At 34.2% G+C, this 26,083-nt stretch overlaps 4 protein-coding genes across 4 annotated transcripts; 2 read left to right on the top strand and 2 right to left on the bottom strand.

Annotated features, from left to right (window-relative positions):
- Positions 294–5,140, top strand: LOC109210050 (probable L-type lectin-domain containing receptor kinase S.5). Its single transcript, XM_019373424.1, has 2 exons — positions 294–1,760; positions 4,039–5,140. The coding sequence occupies exons 1-2, from the start codon at positions 521–523 to the stop codon at positions 4,863–4,865; spliced, it is 2,067 nt and encodes a 688-aa protein (XP_019228969.1). The 5' UTR covers positions 294–520; the 3' UTR covers positions 4,866–5,140.
- LOC109210056 (2-oxoglutarate-dependent dioxygenase DAO-like) lies at positions 6,411–8,957 on the bottom strand. The gene is made up of 3 exons (XM_019373433.1): positions 8,488–8,957; positions 7,092–7,407; positions 6,411–7,003 (listed from the first exon to the last, which is right to left on the bottom strand). The coding sequence occupies exons 1-3, from the start codon at positions 8,826–8,828 to the stop codon at positions 6,755–6,757; spliced, it is 906 nt and encodes a 301-aa protein (XP_019228978.1). The 5' UTR covers positions 8,829–8,957; the 3' UTR covers positions 6,411–6,754.
- On the top strand, positions 9,291–10,479 carry LOC109219685 (probable aquaporin PIP1-5). Its single transcript, XM_019384161.1, has 4 exons — positions 9,291–9,324; positions 9,779–10,074; positions 10,170–10,287; positions 10,424–10,479. Exons 1-4 carry the CDS (start codon positions 9,291–9,293, stop codon positions 10,477–10,479), a joined length of 504 nt encoding a protein of 167 aa, XP_019239706.1.
- On the bottom strand, positions 14,758–25,186 carry LOC109210042 (kinesin-like protein KIN-14E). Its single transcript, XM_019373417.1, has 24 exons — positions 24,975–25,186; positions 24,132–24,374; positions 23,919–23,991; positions 23,615–23,746; positions 23,297–23,535; positions 22,851–23,178; positions 21,830–21,929; positions 21,572–21,753; positions 21,345–21,460; positions 21,071–21,173; positions 20,500–20,652; positions 20,250–20,396; positions 19,943–20,143; positions 19,464–19,628; positions 19,286–19,390; positions 19,049–19,189; positions 18,767–18,961; positions 18,343–18,469; positions 18,037–18,239; positions 17,755–17,937; positions 17,377–17,472; positions 17,044–17,241; positions 15,400–15,671; positions 14,758–15,233 (listed from the first exon to the last, which is right to left on the bottom strand). The coding sequence occupies exons 2-24, from the start codon at positions 24,275–24,277 to the stop codon at positions 15,041–15,043; spliced, it is 3,798 nt and encodes a 1,265-aa protein (XP_019228962.1). The 5' UTR covers positions 24,278–24,374; positions 24,975–25,186; the 3' UTR covers positions 14,758–15,040.

Here is a 26,083-nt window from a genome sequence, read left to right as displayed (position 1 = left end):
AGAGCCTATATTGATGAATAAAGCGTGCACGGAATTTTAGTATACAATTATTCAAGTGGGTCCAATATTTATCAAAGGAGAAAGAAAGACTAAAGACCCCCTCAAATTTCTTTAATCCAACTAGTAAGATGGTGACCTGGAGGGCATGTGATGTACAGCAAAAGTTTATCCCTTTCATTTTTCAATAGAAAAACTCATGCAAATCAAATAAAATGCAGAAGAAAATGAAAAAAAATAATACTAATAAAGAATCAAGAAAGGGGCAAGTTCCAGGTAATGACATGAAAGAGTGTGAGACCAACCCAAAAACCTGTTCAAACTTCAAACCTCTTCAGCACTAATATTATTATTACTATTATCTCATCTCAATTTCTTCACTCATTGATCAATTATTTTATTTATATCTACAAAAAAGTAAGACAAACCCAACGTGCCTCAAACCTTCTCCTCTCCCCTGTTTTCTTGTCCATCTCCAAATCTACTTTCCCTACACTACTCACCATCTCCACCTGCTGATGAAATGGGATTATTGACAGCAAAAATACTCACCATTTTCATCTTTCTCAGCTGTCTTCAACTCAAAATTCAAGCCCAGAAACTGAAAACATTCAACAAAGAATATCCATCTTTTGATGAAACTTTCTTTAACATATTTGAGGTTGAAAAGCCTGCAACAATCAGCAACGCTGCTCTTCAGGTGACTCCTGACTCTGCATCTTCTGATTTCAACCTCTACAATAACTCAGGAAGAATCCTCTTGAAACAGCCATTTAAGCTCTGGGATGGTGATATTTCAAACAATAAAAGCAGGGTTGCATCTTTCAACTCTTCTTTTCTTGTAAATATTTATAGGCCAAAGAATGAAACAGCTGCTGAAGGTTTAGCATTCTTGATTTCTCCAGATTTGGAGAAGCCACTCAATAGCCAAGGGCAATATTTGGGTTTGACAAATGCTACTACTGATGGAAATTCCACCAATAAAGTTATTGCTGTTGAGCTTGATACTTTTAAGCAGAACTTTGACCCTGATGATAACCATATTGGTATTGATATTCACAGTATTAGATCTGTAAAGTATGAATCTTTGTCATCTCATGGGATTGAGCTTGCTCCTATGGGTGCAAGATTCTATAATATTTGGGTACAATATGATGGAATCAAGAAAATTCTTGATGTGTATATTGCAGAACAAGCTGAAAAAAATGGCTCTACACCACCTAGACCAAACAACCCTATATTAACATATAATCTTGATTTAAAAGACCATGTGAATCAAGAATCATATTTTGGATTTGCTGCATCAACTGGGAGTAATTACCAACTCAACTGTGTGCTGAGGTGGAACTTAACAGTTGAGTATTTTCCAGATAAAAAGCATCCATGGTTGAAGGTTGTTTTAGGGGTTGGGGTTCCAGTTGTGGTGTTATTGCTACTTGGGGCAGCATATTTAGGGTATATTTATCACAAGAGAAGAATTGATAGGTCACAGTCAAACATATTGGGTGCACTAAAGAGTTTGCCTGGAACCCCACAAGAGTATAAGTTCAAGGCTTTGAAAAAAGCTACCAACAATTTTGATGAAAAGAATAAGCTTGGGCAAGGGGGATATGGAGTGGTTTACAGAGGTTTTTTAGCTGCTGAGGATAAAGATATTGCAGTCAAGTGGTTTTCAAGGGAAAGTATCAAAGGTGAAGATGATTTCTTGGCTGAACTTACTATCATTAATCGTCTCAGGCATAAACATCTTGTCAAATTGCTTGGTAAGTCTTTCTATTTTTATTTGAATGTAGATATTGGCATGTTCCTTACCATGAATTTCATCTGTTTGAAAAGAGTAAAGAGTTATCTTATGCATGTTTTTAGTATGATTTTGGTAGTAGGTTTAGCATGACAACATATCAGGTTTAAAAACAGTTAGGAAAATGGTACTAATAACTATCCATCGTATAAGATTGTACAAGAGAATGAGCTTTTGATGGCAACTGCAAAGATTGTGTTCGCACACAGCTTTTAGCTAAACCTTTGAGTCACAATAGGCACATCTCCCAGTATTTCCATTGAAGTGATATAAATTTGTTACCTTTCTCGGGGAAAAAAAAAAGCAGTCTGGTGCACTAAACTCCCACTATGCGTTGGGTCCGAGGAAGGCTAGACCACAAGGGTTTATTGTGCGCAGCCTTACCCTGCATTTTTACAAGGGGTTGTTTCCATGGCTCATACCCATGACCTCCTCGTCATATAACAACAGCTTTACCAATTACGCCAAAACTCCCCTTTACCTTTCTTTAAAAAAAATTACTGATATAAATGCTGTTCACAGGGCCGGAATTGTATGAAGGGGTTTAATTGAATCCTCTTTGCCGGAGAAGTAAAGTGTGCAAATATGATAAAATTGATTCTTTGTGTATAAAGAAAGTTTACAGTATAGCAGCAAGGTGGTTCAAAAATCTTGCATTTTCTTAAATTTAGGATTCTTTCTCTGCCCCTTCCATAATTAGGTGATAGAGACCGGGACAAAGGAAAGGGGCCTTGTTTTATTGACATTTAGCATTTAGCAATCAGATACAGAGTTCTTGTATGTTCTTGATTTTCAATGAAAGAGAGAATCCATTAACAAGGACTCTACTGAGAGAATGGTTCCAAAAACCTTGTAAAAGTTATTGAGATAATTTAAAAGCCAAAGATTGGTGGGGCATCAACTTTAATATTACTATGTAATGGTAAATTGGTACTAATAGACTGATTAACCGCGTGGCAAGAATCCAGTAGGGACATGTCTTATCTCTTTTTATGCTTTTTCCTTAACTTTCCACTCAGAGATCCGTGAAATTACATGCTTATTCAACTACTCTAGTAGCCCTTGTCAAAGCTTCTCCTTGAGGCTCATAACCCGTTTGGCCAAGCTGCAAAAATCAGCTTATTTTGAGAAGTGCTTTTTTTCAAAAGTGCTTCTCTCAAAAGTACTTTTGGTGAGAAACAGTTTATGTTTGGCTAATTAGTTTGAAAAGCACTTCTGAACAGCAATTAGTGTTTGGCCAAGCTTTAAAAAACTGCTTCTAAGTGTATTTTTCTCAAAAGTGCTTCTCAAAAAAGTGCTTTTGGAGATAAAGCTACTTTTTTCTGCTTCTCCTCAAAAGTACTTTTTTTCCTCAAAAGCTTGGTCAAACACCTCAATTTTTTGGCCAAAAGTGCTTTTGGCAAAAAAAAAAAAAAAAGCACTTTTGGCCAAAAAGAAGCTTGGCCAAACAGGCTATCAGTTTATTAGCGTAACCGAAATTTAGTAGCCCGATTAATTGGATTCGTGCTGCATTGGATTCACTAAAGTGAGAAACGCTCTCTACCAAGAGTTTTCCTTAGGGATGACTTAAAGCCTAGACTTCCGGTTAAAGATGGAGGATTCATATTCATCTCTTAATAGTTGATTCCAGCAATATGATAAGTGATAGTTTATGCCATATAGCATCATGGAAGTAGGAAAAACTAATGGAATGACTTAAATGTTTTGACCAAGAACCAACTTGCTGCTATGTCCCCTCCAATTTAGTAGACTGAATCTATTCATTTGATTTTCTTAAAAGAGAACAAAAAGAAGATGATCATCTTTCGCTGACCATGGAATATGCCCTAAGCAGCCATTCGTCAAACCATTTTTTTTATGTCAATATTTTGAGGAAGCTTCCTTCTTTGTCCTAACATACCTTTCAATGCATTGTCAATGATTGAGACAAGTTTTTGAATGTTAAATAAAATGATGATAATTATATCCACTGAAAAGGACATCAACTTCGTATTTTAGTACACAATTATCTTGAAACACCTATTCTTTTGTGTCATCTACTCTTGTCATCTGACCCTACAAAGAGATAAAGTTCGTGACTTTCTTTTTATAAACTACAGAATAAAGTTGACCATCTGGAATTGTTTTCTCTCTATTTGATGAACTCACACATCTTTGTTACTGAATCACTGGATAATTTTTATTGATAAAAAACAATCTCACTGACATAAGCATCTTATAATTGCATGTTATGGTAACAGGATGGTGCCACAAGAATGGAAAACTACTGCTTGTATATGAATACATGCCTAATGGCAGCCTAGATATGCACCTCTTTTCGGGCCCAGATAAGCAGCCGCTTAGCTGGCATGTCCGATACAAAATTGTGCAAGGTGTCGCCTCGGCATTGCACTATCTGCACAATGAGTACGAGCAGAGGGTAGTCCATCGCGATCTAAAGGCAAGTAACATTATGCTCGACTCCAAGTTCAATGCGCGCCTTGGGGATTTTGGCCTTGCACGTGCCCTTGACAATGAAAGAACCTCGTATGCTGAGGCTGAAGGAGTACTTGGCACAATGGGATACATAGCACCAGAGTGTTTCCACACCGGGAAAGCCACATCGCAATCTGATGTTTACGCATTTGGTGCCGTGTTGTTGGAAGTTGTATGTGGCCAAAGACCTGGAATCAAGGTTAATGGCTTTCAATTCTTTGTTGATTGGGTATGGTACTTGCATCGCGATGGCCGTATCCTAGAAGCTGTTGATCAAAGGCTTGGGGATGACTATGTTGCTGAAGAAGCGAAGAAACTTCTGCTGTTAGGTTTGGCTTGCTCACATCCAATAGCAAGTGAGAGACCTAAAACACAGACAATAGTTCAGATTATATCAGCGTCAGCACCAGCACCAGAAGTTCCACCATTTAAGCCGGCATTTGTATGGCCATCTATGATGCCAATGGACATAGACTCGAGTGTTATGGACACAACATCTATTACAACTTCTCACTTCAATTCAGGATGGAGTCTTGACTATCAGAGCAGGGAGACCCCAACATATGCAGACCACCCCAACTCATTGGTGTAGTTACTTTGGTAAAGCAACTTTTACCAAAAGGAAAATTGATTTTTTTGGTCGTCTATTTTTCCTTTAATTTACTGTAATTATGTTTTCTGGGGAGGAGGTTAAAATATTTCTTTCAGTTTTTTACTTTTTGTTTTGATGTTTTTTTTTTTTTTCAATTTGTTAATGGGGAAGGATGAGAAGATCAGACCAGCCCATGTACATCATTTAACTCAGTAGTGTTACAGTATGTCCTATTTACTGTTGCTCTTTAGTTGATATATTGATAATATTGGGATTGATTTAAACGAGTAACTAACATTTGAAACCAATTACAAAGGTCTACACAAACAAAATTTTTAACGCGAGTAAACACCAGTATCTCAAGCGCTAAACTAGTTTACATAATACTACTGACTAATATAACTAGTTTACAGACTCACTGTAAGGAATACAGTGAGTCTGTTTGAATCTGAACCCAAGAAGTATAGTCCTTGTATCACACGGTTTAACTCTCTTGACATTGTGAAATAACACAGACCTCACCATCTAAAACCACAGTTCAATACCAAACTAGTTGAGTTCTCGAGTTCAGTCGTATGAATCCTATAGATCCATCTCATTCTATAGAGCTCAACAAGGGGAGAAGAAAAGACTAATGCAGATTTTGAGATTTGTTTTTCCAGTTACGAACCTTTAGCTTTCTTTTACAAACCAAAGGAATTAACCTGTTTTTATCTACAATCCTTCTTCTCCGCCAACTGGAAGAATATTGTCATCGTTCAAAATCCTGAAGAATCCACAGATTGTTCACATGCCTTAATCAACTTTGATAATGCCTTGGAAAGTCCTGTAAATCAATCACTGGCACTGAACTTTTTGTCTCCATTTTTGTTTTGGCCCTTTACAGTTAGTAGGGTACTTGGTGTGTGTGATGATTCTTGAATAAGGGGTACTTGGACATAAGGCACTCTTGAAGGGGAAAAACATCCCATGTGAAATGGATCTCATGGCCAAAAAAAGTCATTATATCATTCTTTGGTCATCTTTTAGACTAAAATTATGTAAAAAAAAAATCATGTTGCTACTATTGTCGAACTAAATTGGAATAAACAAAGAGAAAATGAAATGGTGTTGTTGTTGTTGGGCCGAAGGTCTATCGGAAACACCTTCTTTACCTGCACAAGGGTAAGGTCTGCGCACATACTATCCTCCCCGGACTCCACTTGTGGGAATATACTGGGTATGTTGTTGTTGTTATAAAATGAAATGGTGGGAAAGTATCTTTATCGTCTCCAGCTCAAATTTATACATGAAAGCATCTGCTTTAATTGCTTCATGTGACTACAACAATTTCATGTCTTGATACGTACAACTTAAAGATTTGGTTGTGTACCATAACTGTCTGTGTAGGTAGAATTTTGGTTGGAAATTTTAGGAAGTTATCACCTTACTTCTCTGAGGACTTATATCATATGAGAACAACTAATTCGTATCAAATCATCCTCCCACTTTGACTCCCTTTAACACATGTAATTCACAAATTGTGAAGGCCAAACTCTAGTATAATTTGGGTTCTGTAGGTCAAAACACTTCAAAAATAAATTGTACTAGTACTACATACAACTTAAAGATTCCAAGATCTTAAATTGTAAATATAAGACTTGTTCGATTCTTTTGAAAAGCATTAGATAACAGTAGAGCACAATATAAAGATGGATCATAGATGCAAAGTTGATATGCATAAATTAGCCAAGGGATACTATGCCATTATATAGGCTATTCTAGTATATAGAATTTGGATTGCTGACCATCTCAAATGATATCCCACAAGGGTTTATTTTTTCTTTCCTACTTTCATGTTCATTAGTCTAAATCAATATAAAGGAGGCCATGAGATGCTTGCCAAAGTTTTATAAGTTAGTGCGCATAAGATCAAGAGCTTCACCCGCCTGCAACTTCGTTGACAATCGGAGCTTTCTGTAATCCTGGAAAGTGAAAGGAACATAGACACGGGGATGTTCAGCATCCACCAGCTCCGGTGGTGGTTCCACTGCTATTTCCCTTGGTCCTAAGAGGAATGAAGCAATAGACCACCGTGTTTTTGCTTCCTTGCATATCACTCTATGTTTAACAGTGTAAAATCTTCCATTGCTCCATACCTTCACATAGCAAAAGGCAAGTATGCATACGATTGTTGGAACAAGTCAAATCTTGACAATGAATTAGGTAGAGTAGCAGCATACTTACCGTGCCTATGTCTCCAAGATTCACAAGGAGGGTATTTGGCCAGGGATCAACTGCAACAAATTCACCAGATTTCTTCATCACCTCAAGACCACCGACGTTTTCATCATCCTGTAGAATAGTAAGGAATCCCGAGTCTGTGTGTATCTGAACCCCGGAGGAACCTACAGCTTCTGGGGTAAAGTGGTACTTGTTAATCCTAAACTGACAAGGCCAATCCTCGAACGAAACATTTTCCAGTCCCAACCCTTCACCCATTTTTCGCATGATGTCCATCATTAGTCCATGTATTGCTGCAGCATACTTCTTGATTGTCTCTCTGTTTACAGTACGAATCAATCTTTTAGGCGTGGATTGATAAAGGAATTATACAAAATCACAACGATGGATAGAAGATTTTGGATTTTGGTTCATTCAACTATAAATTTAGTAACACCTTGCTGAAAAGGTTCTTAAATTTGTGTTCCACTCCTAAGGTATATGCCCTTTTAATTGTTACTACAAAATTAAGGTCTAGCAAACTTATGTTCTTGGAATTGTTTAATTTTGGCATAACAATAGAAGACGAGTCTTAGAGCAATGGTAAAGACCTACAGGTCACAGGTTCAAGCCGTGGAAGCAGCCACTAATGCTTGTGTTAAGGTAGGTTGTCTACATCACACCTCTTGGGGTACAGCCAGTGGCAAAGCCAGAATTTTCTCAAGGGTGTTCAAACTTGAAATAAGTAAGAAAATAATCCGAGAAAGGGTGTTCAATACATGTTATGTACCTCTAAAATATTATATTTTACCTATATAAGCAGTGTAATTTTCCACCACCCTAACCCAAGTGTGCCTTCGCCCTTGGGTACAGCCCTTCCACAGACCCTGCGTGAACGCGGGATACTTTCTACACCGGATTGCCCTTCAACAATAGAGGGGAGATCAAATCAACAAGAGTGAACTGCAGTATCTACACTAACTGTATCTTGTTCCAGGAAAGATTAGCTTTCTTTATTAGCTTCACTGATCGTCCAAATTCCCCCGACTATTAAACTCAAATAAGAATTACGCAGCAAACACATAAGTAAATAACTTCCAGACCCCACCAGTCAGAGGCAGATTTAGGATTTAAATCTATTTAGCTATGAACCCATTATATTTTTAAAGTTATGAGTTCATATTTACTATTTTTGCAATTTTAATGAATTTTTACACATAAATTTTTACTCTGCATTGTAAGTTATGGATTTAATCGAACTCGTCATTAGCACACTACATCCGCCCTTGCCACCAGTAAGTTGCTAATTAGTAGCTAATTATTGCTAATCACCTTCTTACTTCAACCATGAGCGCACAAAGAACTCAACTTTTGCATAATCAAGAAACTAAAAAAGTCAAAGCCAAAGAAGGAAGCAAACCTCTGGTGTGGGGAGGCATCTAACTGAGTGCAGAAAGCATCAACATCTTCAGGAGAAGACATATCATAGAGACCCAAAGCCTCATAAAGTGGATTCTTTTCACTAGGGGCCATGTACCCAGATCCAGCTATAACATCCTTATTACGTTTCTTGATTTCAGTTGGAAGATCGAACAATGTCCTCACTACTTCCTTCATTTCTGCCATTAGTGAAACTGGAAGTATATTGTCATGGTTCAAAATCCTGAAGCATCCCCATTCTTCACAGACTTTAATCAACTTTGATGATTGTCTTGGAAAGTCCTGTAAATCAATTACTGGCACTGAATTTTCAGTTTCCATTTTGCTAGTTTTATTTGATCGTGTGGACAGGCGGGCGTACTTGTTTTATAATGAACAAGTAATAACGTGAGGAATTTGTTGAATTTTTGAGGAAACACATCTTCGGCCTCTCCGCACGACGGTCGCCACTTTTTTGGACATATTGTAATAGAAACACTTTTAAAGAGTGAATTCCATTTTACCCCCCTAACCTTTTAGTGTAGGGAAATAATACCCCCTTCACCTTTTGAATGGAAAAGAGAACCCCCTTTGATAGTTATTGAGCTTCTTATTTTGAAGTAGTTCTCTGAAGTTTCATAATACATCAAAATTGTAACAGTTTCCTTTTGGACAATTTGGAGCAGAATAGCTTTTTTAGTGGTTATCTTTTATATTGCAATGTTGTTATGGGATTTCCTTAGCTATACTAATAGCATTTCCTGCTAGAACTGGATTAAACTTCTAGCAGTATATTATTGAAAGATGTCAGATCCTCAGCGGAAATGGTTTTTAGAATGTATTTCAGTGCTATGACGTGTAAAAATATTTACAAAATCTTGTTACTTATAAGGTAGTAAATCTCTACAATTTTCGCACTTCTCTTATAGCTTTGTATTCCTAGATTCTTTGCGACTACATGCTGTGTTATTTGTTTATGTTATCTTATTTCCTTGCCATTGTTACCGTTTGCTTATTGTGTCCTTTTCACTGTTCTTGAGTCGTGGGTCTAAGGGAAACAACATATCTCTTCCTTCACAAGGTCGGGTTAAGGTCTGTCTACACATTACCATTACCCGACTCCACATGTAGGATTTCACTGAGTTTGTTGTTGTATGGTAAAAATGGTATTTGACCTGCTTTGCCATGAAAAACTACACTGATTGTGTTAGAAATCTTTACAGTATATAACTTAAATTCTGTATATTTTGTTCTTTGTGCTCTGACATTGAGATATTCTTGGATTTGATCAGGTGGACACATTAACCCTGCCGTGACATTTGGTATGTTTCTGGCAAGGAAATTGTCTCTAACCAGGGCAGTTTTCTCCATTGTGATGCAATGCCTTGGTGCAATCTGTGGTGCTGGTGTTGTCAAAGGGTTCCAGCCATCTTTGTATCAGGTTAAGGGTGGAGGTGCCAATGTTGTGAATCATGGTTACACCAAAGGAGATGGCCTTGGTGCTGGGATTGTTGGCACTTTTGTTCTTGTCTATACAGTTTTCTCTGCTACTGATGCCAAAAGAAATGCAAGAGACACCCATGTCCCTGTGAGTGCTTACTTGACCTCTCATTTGTACTTTAGATTTTACTGTTGAGCTATTTAATGTGTGTGTGTATTCTAACTCATGGTTGCGTTTTACAGATTTTGGCACCTCTCCCAATTGGATTTGCACTGTTCTTGGTTCACTTGGACACCATCCCAATTACAGGCACCGGCATTAACCCAATTGTTGTTGGAATTCAAATTTTTTATTTTTCTGGTAAACTTTTGCATCAAAGGGGTTCTCTTTCCCATTCAATAGGTGAAGGGGGTATTATTTCCCTACCCTAAAAGGTTAAGGGGGTAAAATGGAATTCACTCCATATGAAATGGATCTCATGGTTATATATTGACAGAAGCCGAGCCAGAATTTGTAGTTTATGGGTTTGGAGATTTTAATTCAAGTTACTGATTCTAAATAAATAATTTATATAGAGTTTGAATCAAAACTGTTGGGTTCGGCCGAACCTGTATGGAACATTTTGACTCCGCCCTTGTATATTGAGGAGTCATTTGGACTATGGAATAAGGTGGTATAAAATTGGGATTAAATTATCCCATCTTCTAAGTTAGATAGCTAATATGAAGTTATGAAATAATCAGCTTATCCTTCTTCACTTTTCACCGTAACCTTTTTGTTTTTTGAATCAAGGTTAAAATAGGAAACAAAATATTATCCAAGCTTATCCACCTTCAAATCAAACACATGCTTTGGATTGAATACAGTATATCCTATGTTTAGTCCAATGAACCAAAGATTTTAATCTCAGGATAACCTTGTCCGCGTACAAATAAAACAACAATAATCAGCTATATCAAATTATCAATCTGTTTTCCAAGCTGCATTATGTACTACTAATAGTTATTGTTATTCATAACAGCTAAATAGGTTACAGCCCTTGCATTTATTAGAAACGATCACAAGTTGCCCTTATCGTCACTCTCATGATTAGAGGTCAATCCCGTGCTTGATTATGTCTTTATTATCACATTATTAAGCTTGTTTTTGTAAAACATAAAATTTTCTTTTTGGTGAGACAAAAATCAAGAAATGAAAATAGAGAAGTTTCCGCTCACTTGCAATATAAAAAAGTTTACTAGGGTGTACTAGGACTATCTAACGCTGCTTTTATAGGGAAGTGGACCATTCTGCTGAAATTAAGGAAAGTTGCTAATTGAGGATGAGTTTTGATTATGTAAAACAGATGGCGAAAGGGACAGATTAACAATCCTATGATACCATCTTTGTTAAATGACCAATATAAATTATCTAAGTATAGACTCCAGTTATATATTGAGATCAGTTAATTAGTATCTAACGAGGACTAGGTGACTTTATTCAGATCCAAACATTTAAAAACGAAATTAGAAAAGAAGTTACTTCAGATTATTACAGTTGGTAAGTTGGGCTGCTTTGCGTATTTATCATCAACTAGATAAAAGCTAAAAACCGATGAGAAAAAGTGAAAACCTAGAATGTTTTGAAGAGCGAAGAGTTCTTACGCCGCCGTGGCCGGCGAAGACGATGGCCGGGGAGCGGTGAGCGCGGTGGATTTTTGGATTCTTTCCGTTTCAGGAGAAAAGTCGCGTGGAGTGTGTACGGGTCACGCGAGGGAAGATGAAGCGGGAAATAGGCTTAGCTGTCCCTTGGGATAATAAAACAAAAATTATTTTCATAAATAATAAAATGTTTGTTTTATCATCCAACTAGTATTAGTACCCGCGCGATGCGCGAACACAAATCATATCAAATTGTGATGTAGGTTGTTTGAGTCATGTGCAAATAACCTTAAAATATAAATCTTTCAGATAAAAATTATATAACATTAGATATTAATTATAAAGCAGGATATGAAATTATTATTCAAATCTCGTAGTAGACAACTTTTTTTTTATTTGTAGTAACCTAACCCCTGATTTTAGTACTTGCATTTCGTTTCGGTGTCAATATTAAAAAAATACTAAATATGTCATGTTGTGATCTATCTTGTTTGAGCATATTATATCACATTATTTTAACAAAATTCTTACTATCACTTTGTTTTTGACTCAAAGTCAAATATGTCTTATTCATCACATCATTTTATGTAAATTCTTTTTTATTTTTGTTCTTTTCTTGTAGTTATTGTATTATTTATTATTTAATTATTTAATATTTTTATACTGTCATATAATTTTTATTAGCTTAATAATTAAATTAATATTTTGTTTATTATCCTTTTAATAGTTTTTAATAAATATAAATATTTTATTCTTGAAATTTGGTATATTTATATGCTTGTAGCCTCTATTCAGAATTTCTTAATCATTTTAATTTATCAGTTATTTTCAAAAATATAGTTCAATTATTTAATTTATTTATTTTTCAATTAATTTGAAGTATAAATATCCTAACACTACCTTTATTTTTTTTATACATCTCTTCCCTACTATAAATTTTAATTAATTTTTATATTAATATTTTACCTATAACCAAAATAATATCATATTATATTTTAAATTTTAACTTTTAATTAGTCAAAAATATTAATACATAAGTTATTTTATTATTATTTTCCAATTTATTGAATTCTCTTATAATTATTTTGTATCAAATGCAGTTAATTTTTAATTATAATTAGTAAAATTACCTATATTACAAATTAATTTTATATTTTTAATTTTATTTTAATCATAGAAAAAATATTTTCTAATTGTTTGAACACATTATATCTAAATATTGTAATAATATTTTTGCTGTTTTATTTCTTTGCATGATATTTTCAAAAATAGAAAATTTATGATATAAAAAAAATCTCATCTCAAATTCAAATAATTCTTATCATTCTATGTTGTAAATTGGACCCCAATTTCGAAATATTATGTTATGCTTTCAAACTTAAACTAACTGCACTCAATTCAGATATTAATCATAGAAAAATATTTTCTTAATTCTTTGAACACATTATATCTAAATTTTGTAGTAATATTTTCACTGTCATTTTATTTCTTTACGTAATTTTTTTTTCTTTTTTAGTTTTAAGATACAAATTTAAATATAAATTTTCATTAGTACCTATATTATGTATTTTGAAATATTTATTTATTTATTTATTTTTCATAAATAAGACTTTTATTTCGTGGTATTCTCCATAGTTTGAGCATTCTCATCATAGTTTTAAGAAATTTCTAATATCAAATTCAAGTAGTCTTTCCCTTTCATTTCTAATAGTAATTTTTTAATAATTTAACATAATTTTGCTATTTTTTAATCTAACATATAGTTTTATTATGTTTTGCGTGGCTTTTCATTAGCTTGTAACATTATTTCATATTATTGTCACTACTATTCTTTATATAATATAGATAAATATATAATTTTTGTAAACATAAAATAAATATTTATTTTGTTTTAAATATTTCTCAAAAATTTTAAAATTTTTAAATTTTAATAATATTTCTAAGTATTGTATATTTACATTTATTTTATTTTCTAAACTTATTATTTACAAATTTCCTCACATTATCTCTAATTTATTTTTATTATTCAATATTTTAGTTTTTGATTTTATCTATTAGACTTGAATTATGTGAATTTATCCATATTATGACTTTTCTTATCATAATATAAAAAACTTTCTCATCTCAAATTTAAATAAGTTTTACCCTTTTTTCTATGATAAAAAATTTGAATTTTTGTTTTTTCTCTATTTATTCTTTATTTTTAATATTATATTATTCAATAACTAATATTATTACATTGTCATGTGAATTTCTATTAGCTTGTTTGAATTTAATATCTATTTCTACCACACTCATTCTAATATAATATAGATAAAAATTTAAAAACTTTCTCATCTCAAATTCAAATAATTTTTGTCATTCTATTTTCTAATTTGGACCGCATTTTCAAAAAAGTATGTTGTGCTTTCAAATTTAAACTAACTGCACTCAATTCAAATATTAATCATAGAAAAATATTTTCTTAATTATTTGAACACATTATATCTAAATGTTGTAGTAATCTATACGTATAAAATATTCGTTTGCATGATTCATCAATATTAATATGACTTTATTATTCTTGTTAACAAAATATTTTTTACTGATTATTTAATTGTTTTTACCTTATAAATAATTTGTATATTTTTGTAAGATCTTAAATTGAATATTTAATTATTTTAAATAAAATGTGCTCTATGAAGACCAATAATTTAAAACTAATTGTTCTGTTTTATTATTGCGTAAACAGTACAACCACTTGCCAAAAAAATGCGGTTTTTATTTTGCAAGCAGTTAGGACAACACCACTTACAAATTGTTATAATTTTCTTCCTATTCTACGTTGTTACTTTAAAAAAGTTATTTAATTATTTTAAAATTTAATTTTAATAAAAAAAATCAACTAATAACTAATTATTACTCCTAATAACTACTTTTTGTCCTAAAAACTAACACATGTCATTTTCTTATTTCGCCACTTGTCACAATTCTATGCCAAACTTCCTTCTTTTTAATAATATATAGATTTAATTTTAATAAAAAAAATCAACTAATAACTAATTATTACTCCTAATAACTACTTTTTGTCCTAAAAACTAACACATGTCATTTTCTTATTTCGCCACTTGTCACAATTCTATGCCAAACTTCCTTCCTTTTAATAATATATAGATAAGAAATTTCACACATCTGAAGCAAAGATAACAAGTTTTGGGGGAGAAAGAATGAAGTAACCATTGATTGATTGTAAAGTACAATATACACATATAGCTCTATACAACATGAGGATTGAGGACTCCCTAAGCTAAATATTTTAAGCCTTCCTACATGACAACAAAATTCTGGGAAGGAAAAATCTCAACCATTTAGCTGCAGTACAAACCAGCTGAACAAGCAGTTCAAACGTTCACCATTCCTCCTCATATTTTGGAGGCAACTAAACAAGATGCTCAACTTGATTCACTCGTTCCTCGCATTCAATTCTAGATGTTTTACATCGAATGACGACCATCAGTCTTGTCTTTAGTTGGCCGTTCATCTTGGATTTCCTCTAAATCCTCATCATCCCCTTTTCTACCAGCTTGTTCCTTCCAATATGCCACTAGCTTCTTTAGCCGAGCGACTTCCTTAGATGAAACATTTTTGCTGGGATCATTTACAATGGAACGGACTCTTGATGCATACCTGGAAACCAAATTTATACTTAAGTTATACCTTGATTACAAGTCGGCTCCATCGTATGATCAAATCAGGCTTAAAAGAGAGCATTTCAATTTAAAAAGGAAAATTATAAGAATAACATGATCATAAAATAAAACAATATGACCTATTTCAACAATAAAGAACATACGTTAAGGAGTTGTGAGTCTCATCCAAGTTTGATTCTGCTGGAGAGATGTTCACAAACATAAGAGTTTTAGCATTTCCACCTAACGAGTCGCTCATCAACATAGTTAGCTTGTGATTTCGATAAGGAATGTGTTGATTTCCTGAAGATAATGCACTTATCACATCACCAAGTGCTGACAGTGACTTGTTAATGCTTTGAGCTTCTTTTAATTGATTGCCAGCTGAGCCAGACTTCTTAACTCTTTCTGAGCCAGCAAGATCCACAAAACTCAGCTGCACACACATAGAAAAGAATAAAGCAGAAGCTAAAGAAACAAAGCAAAACTTTTGGTGATTCTATATTGGTAAAGTTCCTGAACATTATACACTTATTGGTAAATAACAAGATTTAGGTATTTTGGAGGGACTGACTACCGTACTCAAATAGATACCACACCAACAGTAAATAAAGTTACTTATAACGAGATCCAAGCTAATGTGTTGCAAATAGGGTTGTGAATAATTTGGTAAATATTGAATTACCGTACCAAAACCGAAAAATTTGGTTTTTGGTATGGTATTTGGTTTAAATTTTTAAGAAATTTGGTAATAGGTACGGTATTCAATATTTCAAAAAGAACTACCGAAATACCGATACCGTATCGAAATATATATTACTCCCTCCATTCCAATTTATGTGACATTCTTTCCTTTTTCGTCCCAAAGAGAATGACACATTTCTAAATAATATTTAGTAACAATTCAACTTTAAATTTTCTTTTTTACCCTTAATGAGATGATTTCTAGCAACACAAATTTCGATGGCTTATTTTAGACCACAAGTTTCAAAAGTCTTCCTTTATTTCTTAAACTTCGTGCCCAATCAAACACCTTCACATAAATTGGGATGGAAGGGGTATGTTACACAATACACATATTATTGATTATAACATAAATATAAAAATTCTAAATACTTTCCTTTATTCTCTAAGTTCAGCAATTAATTCTAAGCAAGTAACAAACATTTTCAATGATCAAATATTCCTTTATGTACCGCTTTCTCTCAATGAGTTGATACTTGCTGATTTTGGACAAACATTTTATCAAGAAAGATTTTTATTTTTGTTTTTGAGTACTTTAATTAAGAATATTACAGTCTATGGCTCTATACACTAGTTACCGAACAAATCAAAGTTACCGGACCGAATAAACCGAAACCGAAAGGAGAAAAATCGAACCATACCAAATTAAATTAGGTGCGGTATTGGTATAGCTTTTTAAGGAACCGAATACCGAATATACCAAACCAAAATATCTAAATACCGAACCGTGCCAAGCGACGAACACCCTAATTGCAAACACATGGCTAACATCTTGTTAACGTGAATTAGCGCTTACCAATACAAATAATAATATTATTATCATATGTTTGCTGTGAAATTAGGCTTTACGTATTATAAGAATACTACAATATAAATAACAAGTTAAAAGAACACACCACTATTTTTTTGTGCGTGTGTATATATATAATTTCAGTTAAGAAAGTTTAAGGTCTCTTATTAAAATTAGGTTTTAGGCCACATTTTACTGAGCCACCCATGCCCATATCATATAAGTCGTGCAAGTTCACATTGTCACAAGAAAGTAGAAGGTGTGATGCACGCACCTTCCCTCTAGCAATTGCCTGCGTTTGAAGATTGGTACTCTCAATAATAACTGAAACTATAAGATGAGATCTTGAACTCTGCTCATTCATCAAGGTTCCAGTCGTATGACGTTGTTCAGATCCTCTTTGGATTATTGTCTTAAGTTCCTCATACGTTGAAATAGACACCACTGTCACATTTTCCACAGAAACCATGCCCTGTTTATGCCAAATTTTGCTAATTGTTACAGCCAAAATAAAAAGATAAACATAAGCTCGTTCAAGCTTGGACATAATGAAAAGAGAAGTGCAAAAGAAGTATTGATAATTTGTGAGGCTCTAAATAGCAATCACCTTTGAATCTTTTTTTATATCCAATCTCAAGCGCTTTGCATTCTTTGGCAATAAGAGGTCCACCAATGTATCCTGATACAACTCTACCATGTATGCCTGATCAAGTTCACATCAGTCATAAGTTTACAATGGTTTATAATGGGCCTTCAGGACGTACATCTATTCACTTCACAAGCACTGGATAAGGAGAAAAATCATATGAAAAGAAAAAAGGAAGGTGACAAAATTGTATTACTCATAGTTTGACAATTTTTGTAATTAGATGTTCCACCGGAGAATCGGAATTTAGAAAGTTGAAGCATAAGTAATGCACTAACTATATTATCTGAAGCCGGAATAAAAGCCTACCATAACCTTTAAAGCACTAGAAGAGTTTACCTTTAAAGAGAAAGAAAACTTATTACTATCTCGCTTCATAATTCTAAAGAGTTCAGATATAGCTCTTGGTGTCAGTCCTGGATTACTATCAGCTCCATAGATTGTGAATGTCTTGCCAGATCCAGTTTGTCCATATGCAAATATGCAAACATTATATCCATCAGCAGCTGACTGCACCAAATACTGCAACAACAACACGTCTTAACTTAGAAGCTGCTAGGCAATATGCATATATTAGATCCTAGCAAAGTTCTATAAGAGGACAATTGACTTTTTGCTTGCCTTAGTGTCTTCGAACACATCATCTTGAGTGGCATTTCCGTCAAAGACACGATCATACATGTGTTGTTTTGCTTTATCATCTTTCCATATATGTTCAATAGTAAACTCATCAACACTTCTCATTACATTTCTTTCCTTCGCTATAATTTCCTTTTCACAAAGAGGTCTTAATCTGCAGTAGACTCTGATCTTGCCTTTCATATCTGAGACATGAGTAAGGTCCATAGTATTACACTTTAAAAATAAACAAGGACCTTCAAATTGCAATGTCAGTAGCACAAAATAAAGAAAGGCATGTAATTTTACCTTCTATTGTGTTGAAGTACTTTTTCCTTAGAACTTGTTCCTCTCGGTAAAGTGCTTCCATTTCAGCTAATTGAGCCCCTTGCATTTTCAAGATGGCGGCAGTTTGTTCATTTTTTCGATCAATGTCCTGAGTAAAGTAAGTGTCAAATAAAAAAGAAAATACAATATTCCAGCAGCATAATAAATATATTTTTTGACACAAATATTTGTAAACTCTGCCTATGAGAGCTTGTCCACATTGCTAGTTCCAAGAACATATAAAGGAGGAGGATTTTGTAAGTTCACTATCAACATAAAATTAGTTAATTTAAAATGAATCCTCACAATAATGAACCAATAGATATTGAGGATCATATAGGCGATCGCAACTAGCTTGGGAAGAAGGTATAGTTATAGTTGTAAATACTTTGTACAAGATATTTACCTCTTTCATTTCTCTTAGCTCCTCGAGCTCCTTCAAATTATTCTGTAGCATTTCTAGTTCCCTGTCTTTAGCTTCAAGCCCTGACCGTGCGACAACCAAATCATGTTTGGCCTCTTCCAGTTTTCTTTGAAGTTCAGAGACTTGGAGCCTCAGCGCCTTGCATTCTTTTTCAAAATCTTTCTGAAGGTTTTCCATCTGTACCCAAAATATCAGTGGAAATCAACAAAAATCAATATAAATGCAGAATGCATGTTAAACACAAAGACATGGAATGCAACATACCTCACTTGATTTCTTCTTTTCTAGCCCTACGATTTTTTCCTCAAGTGATGTTCTTTCACTCAAAAGCTTCCTCTTTGTTTCTTCTGCAGCGCGCAACTCCATAGTACGAGCTCTCAACTCTTCCTGGATCTTCTGTAAGACCTGCATGTAAAGCCACATAAGTTTGTGTTTTTTTAGGTTTGATCAAACTAAATAATTTGGACAGATAACTAAGGCCAAACACATATTTATAGCTACCTGGTTATTCGCTTCAACCAACTCCTTTGTAATATTTTTCTCCAAACCTTTAGAACTTAATTTTGAAAGTCGCATTTCCAAGTTCTGCTTCTCCGTTAGGGCAGCCTGTAAAGAAGGCACTAATATAATGAGATGATTGCCGCCTCAATAAATCAATTTAAGCACATTTAACAAACACCTGAAGCTCTGCATCTTTTTCATTGCATAGAGATCTAAATTTTTCACAATCATAAGCAGCAGCTGCTAAATTTTGCTTCTCTGATCTCAAGTTATCTTTTAAGCTATCCAATTCTTCTTGCATCTTCGATTCTTCTCTTTGCCTTTCATGTAAATCTTCCAGCAACTGCTTATCAACACAACCACCATGAGCTATCAAAGCAAATGTGTGCCAAAAATACATCACATTGTATCTTTGTATTGTGATTGTAATGATAGATAGATATATGCATAGCGGGTAGAGCAAATGGGTGACATGTACATTTCAGCACAGACACAACTGATAGAAGGAGCTGGGAATTCCAGTATTTCAACTTATGTTAACAGAAAAGAACAGTCCCTGTTTACATATTACCAGCAGCATATACCTAGTATGTTAAACATTTTTGTTCAAACTTCTCATAAAGCATAAAAGCTTCTACAACAACAAATACCACTCACATCATTGACTTTCTTCTGAGATTCTTCAAGGGCGCGAGACAAATCCTGAATGCGTCTTTCATTAATGTCAGTGTTTGCAGTTTTGAGATTATTTGGAACATCTGCATTAACGGAACCATTAGCTGCAGAACGGGCTTTTGAGTAGCGGCGTAACATCACATCATTAATATGTGTCTGTAGAGCAACACAAATTTCCTCTCCCTGCATAGAATGAAGATGTCAAGCTATGTAAAATAGTGAGCCAGATTGAATCAACCATCTATAAACACATAAGATAAGCATGTTCCGTAATAGGCAAGCTTTGAACCTGTTTTGTTTCGAACTGAAAGATATGCAAGACACCAGCAACTCTCATCTTAAAGAACACAGCAGTGTTGCTGCTACCAAATTGCATTATGTCCCTCAACTCAGCTGAGTGCAAATACTCCTTTGGAACTGGACGGAAAAAATGAACCTGCGGGGAACAAAAGATCATACTTGAAAACTGAAGAAATGCGTAAAGTAAATACAGATCCATCTTCTCAACCTGATAAGCATCACTATGAATTACATCTTACCCCACGTTTATTAATGCCCAATATGATTTTCCCAGGCAAAAGTCCAATAGGATCATCAATCTTTCGAACAGCAAAGAAAACTGAATTTCCATAAGGAAGCGTCCTTAGAATCCGCAAAAATTGTTGTTTGGCATCATCTTTTGTCAGATTTTCCTAGAGAGATTAAAAGAATGAACCTTATCTTGACATGGTATCAGTTCACAAACACAAAGGAAATTCATGCTAAAGTAATCTAAGGAATTTCAACATAAATCATGGGATGCTGATTGGTAAACTTGCCACAGTGAAAAGAAAAAATACAAATAGAAAGAAAATGAGCGACTGGAAAGGAACTCAAGGACAAAAGCCAAGCACTGCTGTTAGTTCTCTTTTCCTGCTCACAAAAAGTGGCCTTGAGAAATACAGGAGGCACAAATCATCTAATATTGATTGGAGAACACCTTATATTATGAATGAAAATGTATATTAAGCATAAAGAAACATCATTAAGGAAAATGTAGATAAAAAAAACTTCTATTCAGTTTCTTAGAACATGATTCCTAGACCAAGGAAACCCAGATAAAGCTCTTACCATCAATTTGTAACGAGAAAGTATATCCAATTCCCATTCCCTCTTTGCCCGTGTCATTGCAATTTGTCTGGGTAGAAAACGCTCCAGCAGTGATGTCCAGTCACTGAAATAAACAACTTAGCATATAGGACAGGCATAAATACTACAGCACATTCAGTCTTTGAAAGAAATATTACTAGCAAAGTGGAATAAGAAACTGGGGAGAAGTCCAATTTGGGAAAAAAGTAATGAGGCATAATTTGAAAGGAAGAAAAGTTAATAAAAAACTACTGACGTGCAAGATTCAGGGCCATCAACATATCCAATGTCAACCAGTATCTGAAGAGCAGACATCTGTGCTGCATCATCCTTGCCAACAGGATAATTGCCCATTATGTAATCATGTTGTAACTGTGACCACAGAACAAATATTATAACAAAGTAGAATCAACTTTGACTTGAAGGTACACCAATGAGCTTAAAAATTTAGCATATCAATTCACTATAAGCAAACTGACATACTTGAACATATGACAATTGCACGAACATTGTTTCTGTAACAGCTTCATCCGACTCCCGAAACAACTTCTTTTTGAAACTTAGTTTACAATGCAAAATCTCCCCTTTACTTCGGTCTTTTGATGCCTTAAAGTCCGCCAACAGATCTCCAATATACTTATTTTCATCCAAACAAATGTACTCCTCTACAGAAAACATACATGCTTAAAATGCAAAACATTTGACCTTAAAAGAATTTATAAAGTGGATAGGAATCAGTACCATTTCCAGGATCTGGAGATTTAGACCCAGTAACAACCTTACGGCACTCGAACAGACTGAAGCTAGCATGAGCAGACAATTTGATTATCCCTGCAACCTCCTGAAAGAGCAAGTATGTCACACAAAAATTACAAAGGAAAATATCACCATCATATCCACTGTTAAATTTATCTGCTTCCCAAAAGAAACTAGAATGCGGTAAGAGAAACTTCTTAAATCAAGACCGTCAAATTTAAAAAGTGATAAATAAACCATGTCAAATGATCTTAGATCTAAAATCAGAGTTAGAGGGACTAAGCCATATATACATAAATCAGACTTTGAAATTCTTGAGTCTAAGAGAAGAAGGAAAACAAAAAGGAGAAAAGAAAAAGAAGTAACAGACAGATAGCACAAAAGTTAAGGTTCCAGAAGATTATAAGAAGTTGTTCATTTGACTGATCAGAAGTCATTTGTTACTCCTTTAAGCATTTTTTGATAAAGTAGTTACTCCTTAAACATTGAACCAAGCAAATAACAAATCCACAATAAATGAGATGTATGCTGGAAGGAAGCACAAGACTGATAAAGAAACCATAAACAAAGAAGAAAGGAAGAGATAAAAGAGCGAAACAAGCAATGCAAGTTTTGGTGTTAAAGAACATATCCCACATTGGTTGTATAAGTCCAAAGTGTTTATAACGGCCTAGGATACTCCAATATTATCTTATGGTTTTAGCTTGGATGTTCAGATTGTCCTACACCAAAAAAGTTACACTTGTCCCACTTTCCTGTGCAATATTTCTCGTCAAACTTTACCTGAATACCATAGGATAACTAGTGAACCCTACATGTTCCTCGTATGCCTAGAGATGTTCCAACTGTCATGTAAAGTTCATGTTGAGCCCGACATAGCCATTCGCTCTTGGATAAAAGAGTGATGAATAAAAACAAGGATCTCCTAACTCTTGCTAAGCTCTACCACATTATAAATACCGTGCATATTTTGTCGTGTGTATACTGTATGGAAATTCAGCAATACCTCAATAGCATCAGCTACAGTTGTGGCCATGTCATACGTAATTTCCTCGAAGGTTTCATCCAAGAAAAACACTATTGTAGTAAGCTTTTTACCAGTTAAGAGAGCTTCAATCTCCTCACGACCAGGTATCGTGTGCCTAGGTCCAGCCTTAATAGAACGTTTCAACGCATTTAGAGTATTTATTGCATAAACTTGAACCTCAGAATCAGTATTGATTCCATGTGCAACAGTATGAATATATTCTGACAAGTATCCACCAATTTCCTTGCTCGGAGGCATGCAAGATGCACACAAGTACATTAGCTCCCATGCTTTAATCAAAGAATGCCTGTATTTACGAAGCAAGCATGTGAGGAACAATGTCAAGTAAAAAGCAATAGAATGAACAGGAAGAAGAGAATATCAGCTTCCCATTTCTCAATTAATTAACTTGATGTCAAAAGTACCTCTCCGGATTATTCCTTGTTTGCTTTGAAATTTGGGCAAACATTTCATCACGAAGCTCAGACCGCTTCAACGCCTGCTTAAATAGCTTGCCAACAAGCTCGATTCGCTCATCCAAGCTGATTGGAGCTGCTCTATCATAGGAATCAATACCCATATACTTCAGAATGGACTGAAATAACTTAACTGCCCTGCCGACGAGATCGCCATTTATTTTCAGAATTGATGTTGGAATGGGTTCCTGTCAGGATGCGAGTTGATTTTAGTTTGTACATGCCAAAGAAATTAAAAGTGTAAACAGCTAAAGAGCTTAATCTTACCCTTTGGAAACACAACATATCCTCAAATGTGAACTTTTCCCGAACTTGTGGACCAACGGATTTTTTTAAAAAGAACCCACGTTTGCCAGCAGATTGAAGCTGCTTTTGCATAGCCTTCAAAAACCCCTCAACCTATAACCACAAAGAATCTCTATCACCTCTCTAAAGTAAAAGGAAAACAGAATTGAGGTCCGTCGCCTCATTCTTAATAGAATTCAGAAAAGAAAAAAGAAAGTCACTCCAGTCTTCGTTGTGTGCATACAGATTGAAATGATTTTCTTTTTTTCGGAAAGACATGTCTCACCTGGAATCTGTCAATATATGGTATCGCACCAGCAAGTTCGGGTGACAGAACTGATGAGAGAGTAGTTGGGGTGCTACACATTGCACAAGGCAAAACACAGTTGGTAATTGTAACTAGTAAGTTTTATTAGTATCAAACAACACTACCCATTTCATCAACATGTAAAATAACACCAAAGTAAATCAAATGGAAAAAATGAAGGGAGAGACTTACGGTGGAGCAAAATTGGAACCATCACTATCATAATCATCCCCATTTGAGGTTGCAAAAGAATAGTGTGAAGGTGTTTCATATCCGTTACTTGAGCCAAAAGAAGACCTGTTTGACCTCATGCTAACTGGTGGCATATCAGAAGTCATGTTCCAAAATTATAGTCTCAACTCTATACAACTATCAGAAAGACCATCCAACTCCTCAATTAAACAATATTTAATCTTCAATAGCTTCCTCGGTTACCTGACCAAATTAATAACACCATGATTATTAGAAATCAAAGAAGCCCAAAAGCTTAAATTAATCCACCAATTTTGAATCAGATGCAAAAAAAAATCCACACATTAGAGTAGGAGCCAATTTCAACAAATAGTCAACAAAAGTCCAAAACCATAAGCATCATCAACCGGCGCAAACCGTAACAGAATCACAAAAATACTATCAACATTGCACCATATGCTACAAAACTCATAGAAAAACTCAAAAGATTAGATAAGTAGCAAGCTCCCTAGCAGCCACCAAATGACCAACAAACTTTTCTCCTAAACAAAGAACCGACTAATTCTATACACCAAGATCCACAGAATCACAAGCAAAAAACCGCAGAAAATGCTAGAAATTTCAAACTTTGGAATAAGATTACACATTGGGGAAAAAGACAACAAGTCATAACCACTGAAGTAGATCGAAAACACACAATGACAAATCAAAAGCGCAAAAAGCCAGTAAACAAAACAGCATAATATCAGTTGTAGCTCAGAAATAAAAGCATAAAAACTTCTGGATAAGTGTCTTTTAAATTTTTGGACTTTAAATTTAAGCAGAAATGCTGTTCACACTTACAGAAGCTCATAAATTAGAAATGGGTAAGAAGCTCATAAATATAAGAAGAAGCTTTGGATTATGCTTTACTTAGAATGAAAGATCGCCACCACCAGAGAGAGAAAATAGAAAGAGAGATGTAATGGTGGTGGAGTGAAGGAGGGAGAAAGAAGATGGTCACGAGAGTTTTTTAAATAATTTCAAAGCTCTTTTTTGACAAAATATACAAGGATGGTGTTCCAATAACTTGGATATAGTTATAACTTGGACTATAAAATATCAGAATTGTCCACTTATTACATTTGGTCCTGATTTGGTAGATTTTGCTAAAATTAAGTGAATAAAGTTTTTTATTTTCATAGCAAACTATTTTCTTTCTGTTTTTTTTTTCTTCTTCTTCTGGGATTTTAGAAAAAGTTGTATTTTTTCTTTGGCCTAAATAAGAGTTAATGCCCTTTGTATGAAAATTTCATTATAACTCTATATTTCTTTTTCTTTTCTAGGGTTTATTTTTTTGGTTTCCAGATTTTTACCTTTTGTTACACGAAGAAAATCGGACAATTTGAGACCCATAGTAGAACATCTTAATCTAATTTAGAGTATATAAGGATCAAGTTAAATTAAATCTTCATAAAATTTGATATAAACGAAATTTTAAGAATTTTCCCAAATTATTCAAAGGAAAGACGTCTTTAAGTAATTAATTAATGTTTTGATTTACCATCAGACTGTAGAAAATTAGTCTTAAGCGTAGAATAGCATTTACGTTACTACTTTGTGCTACCATAATGACAGTGTTGCTTCAGCTTCTCGTCAGTTCAATTACTCAATTCTCTAAAATGAATAAATCATGCATGCATTTCCAAATAAAAGGAGATCAGGAGGAAAAAAATAATAATAATAATAAGCTAAAAGTGAAAATTTAAATAAGAAACAAAAGCTATTGAACCAAATTTGTGAAAGTTACTGTGGTAAATTCTTAAATTTATAGTCCACACGTAAATTATCTTTATTATTTTTAACATTTTCTTCATTACTGTATTTCTTTTTCAATTCTGCTGTGAATTGCCTGAAATGAGAGTTTGTAGGAAACAATTTTTCTACCTCTGCAAGGTTTGGAATAAGGTCGG

Source organism: Nicotiana attenuata, chromosome 2 (genome assembly GCF_001879085.1).
Source record: "Nicotiana attenuata strain UT chromosome 2, NIATTr2, whole genome shotgun sequence".
Lineage (NCBI taxonomy): Eukaryota > Viridiplantae > Streptophyta > Magnoliopsida > Solanales > Solanaceae > Nicotiana > Nicotiana attenuata.
The sequence above is the reverse complement of the archived record's forward strand: the minus strand, read 5'-3'. Positions and strand labels throughout refer to the sequence as shown.

What these genes read in the sequence shown, in the direction of transcription:
- LOC109210056 (XM_019373433.1), bottom strand. Translation starts at nt 8,828, where the DNA reads ATGGAAACTGAAAATTCAGTGCCAGTAATTGATTTACAGGACTTTCCA. An exon ending in GATGCCTCCCCACACCAGAG is followed by an intron (nt 7,408 to 8,487) that starts GTTTGCTTCCTT and finishes TACTGTAAACAG; the next exon opens with AGAGACAATCAAGAAGTATG. An exon ending in ATCTTGGAGACATAGGCACG is followed by an intron (nt 7,004 to 7,091) that starts GTAAGTATGCTG and finishes TGCTATGTGAAG; the next exon opens with GTATGGAGCAATGGAAGATT.
- LOC109210050 (XM_019373424.1), top strand. Translation starts at nt 521, where the DNA reads ATGGGATTATTGACAGCAAAAATACTCACCATTTTCATCTTTCTCAGC. An exon ending in ACATCTTGTCAAATTGCTTG is followed by an intron (nt 1,761 to 4,038) that starts GTAAGTCTTTCT and finishes TTATGGTAACAG; the next exon opens with GATGGTGCCACAAGAATGGA.
- LOC109219685 (XM_019384161.1), top strand. Translation starts at nt 9,291, where the DNA reads ATGTCAGATCCTCAGCGGAAATGGTTTTTAGAAT. An exon ending in GCGGAAATGGTTTTTAGAAT is followed by an intron (nt 9,325 to 9,778) that starts GTATTTCAGTGC and finishes GGATTTGATCAG; the next exon opens with GTGGACACATTAACCCTGCC. An exon ending in TCAAATTTTTTATTTTTCTG is followed by an intron (nt 10,288 to 10,423) that starts GTAAACTTTTGC and finishes ATATATTGACAG; the next exon opens with AAGCCGAGCCAGAATTTGTA.
- LOC109210042 (XM_019373417.1), bottom strand. Translation starts at nt 24,277, where the DNA reads ATGACTTCTGATATGCCACCAGTTAGCATGAGGTCAAACAGGTCTTCT. An exon ending in ACAAGGAATAATCCGGAGAG is followed by an intron (nt 23,179 to 23,296) that starts GTACTTTTGACA and finishes TCGTAAATACAG; the next exon opens with GCATTCTTTGATTAAAGCAT. An exon ending in ATGTGTTCGAAGACACTAAG is followed by an intron (nt 17,938 to 18,036) that starts GCAAGCAAAAAG and finishes TTGTTGTTGCAG; the next exon opens with TATTTGGTGCAGTCAGCTGC.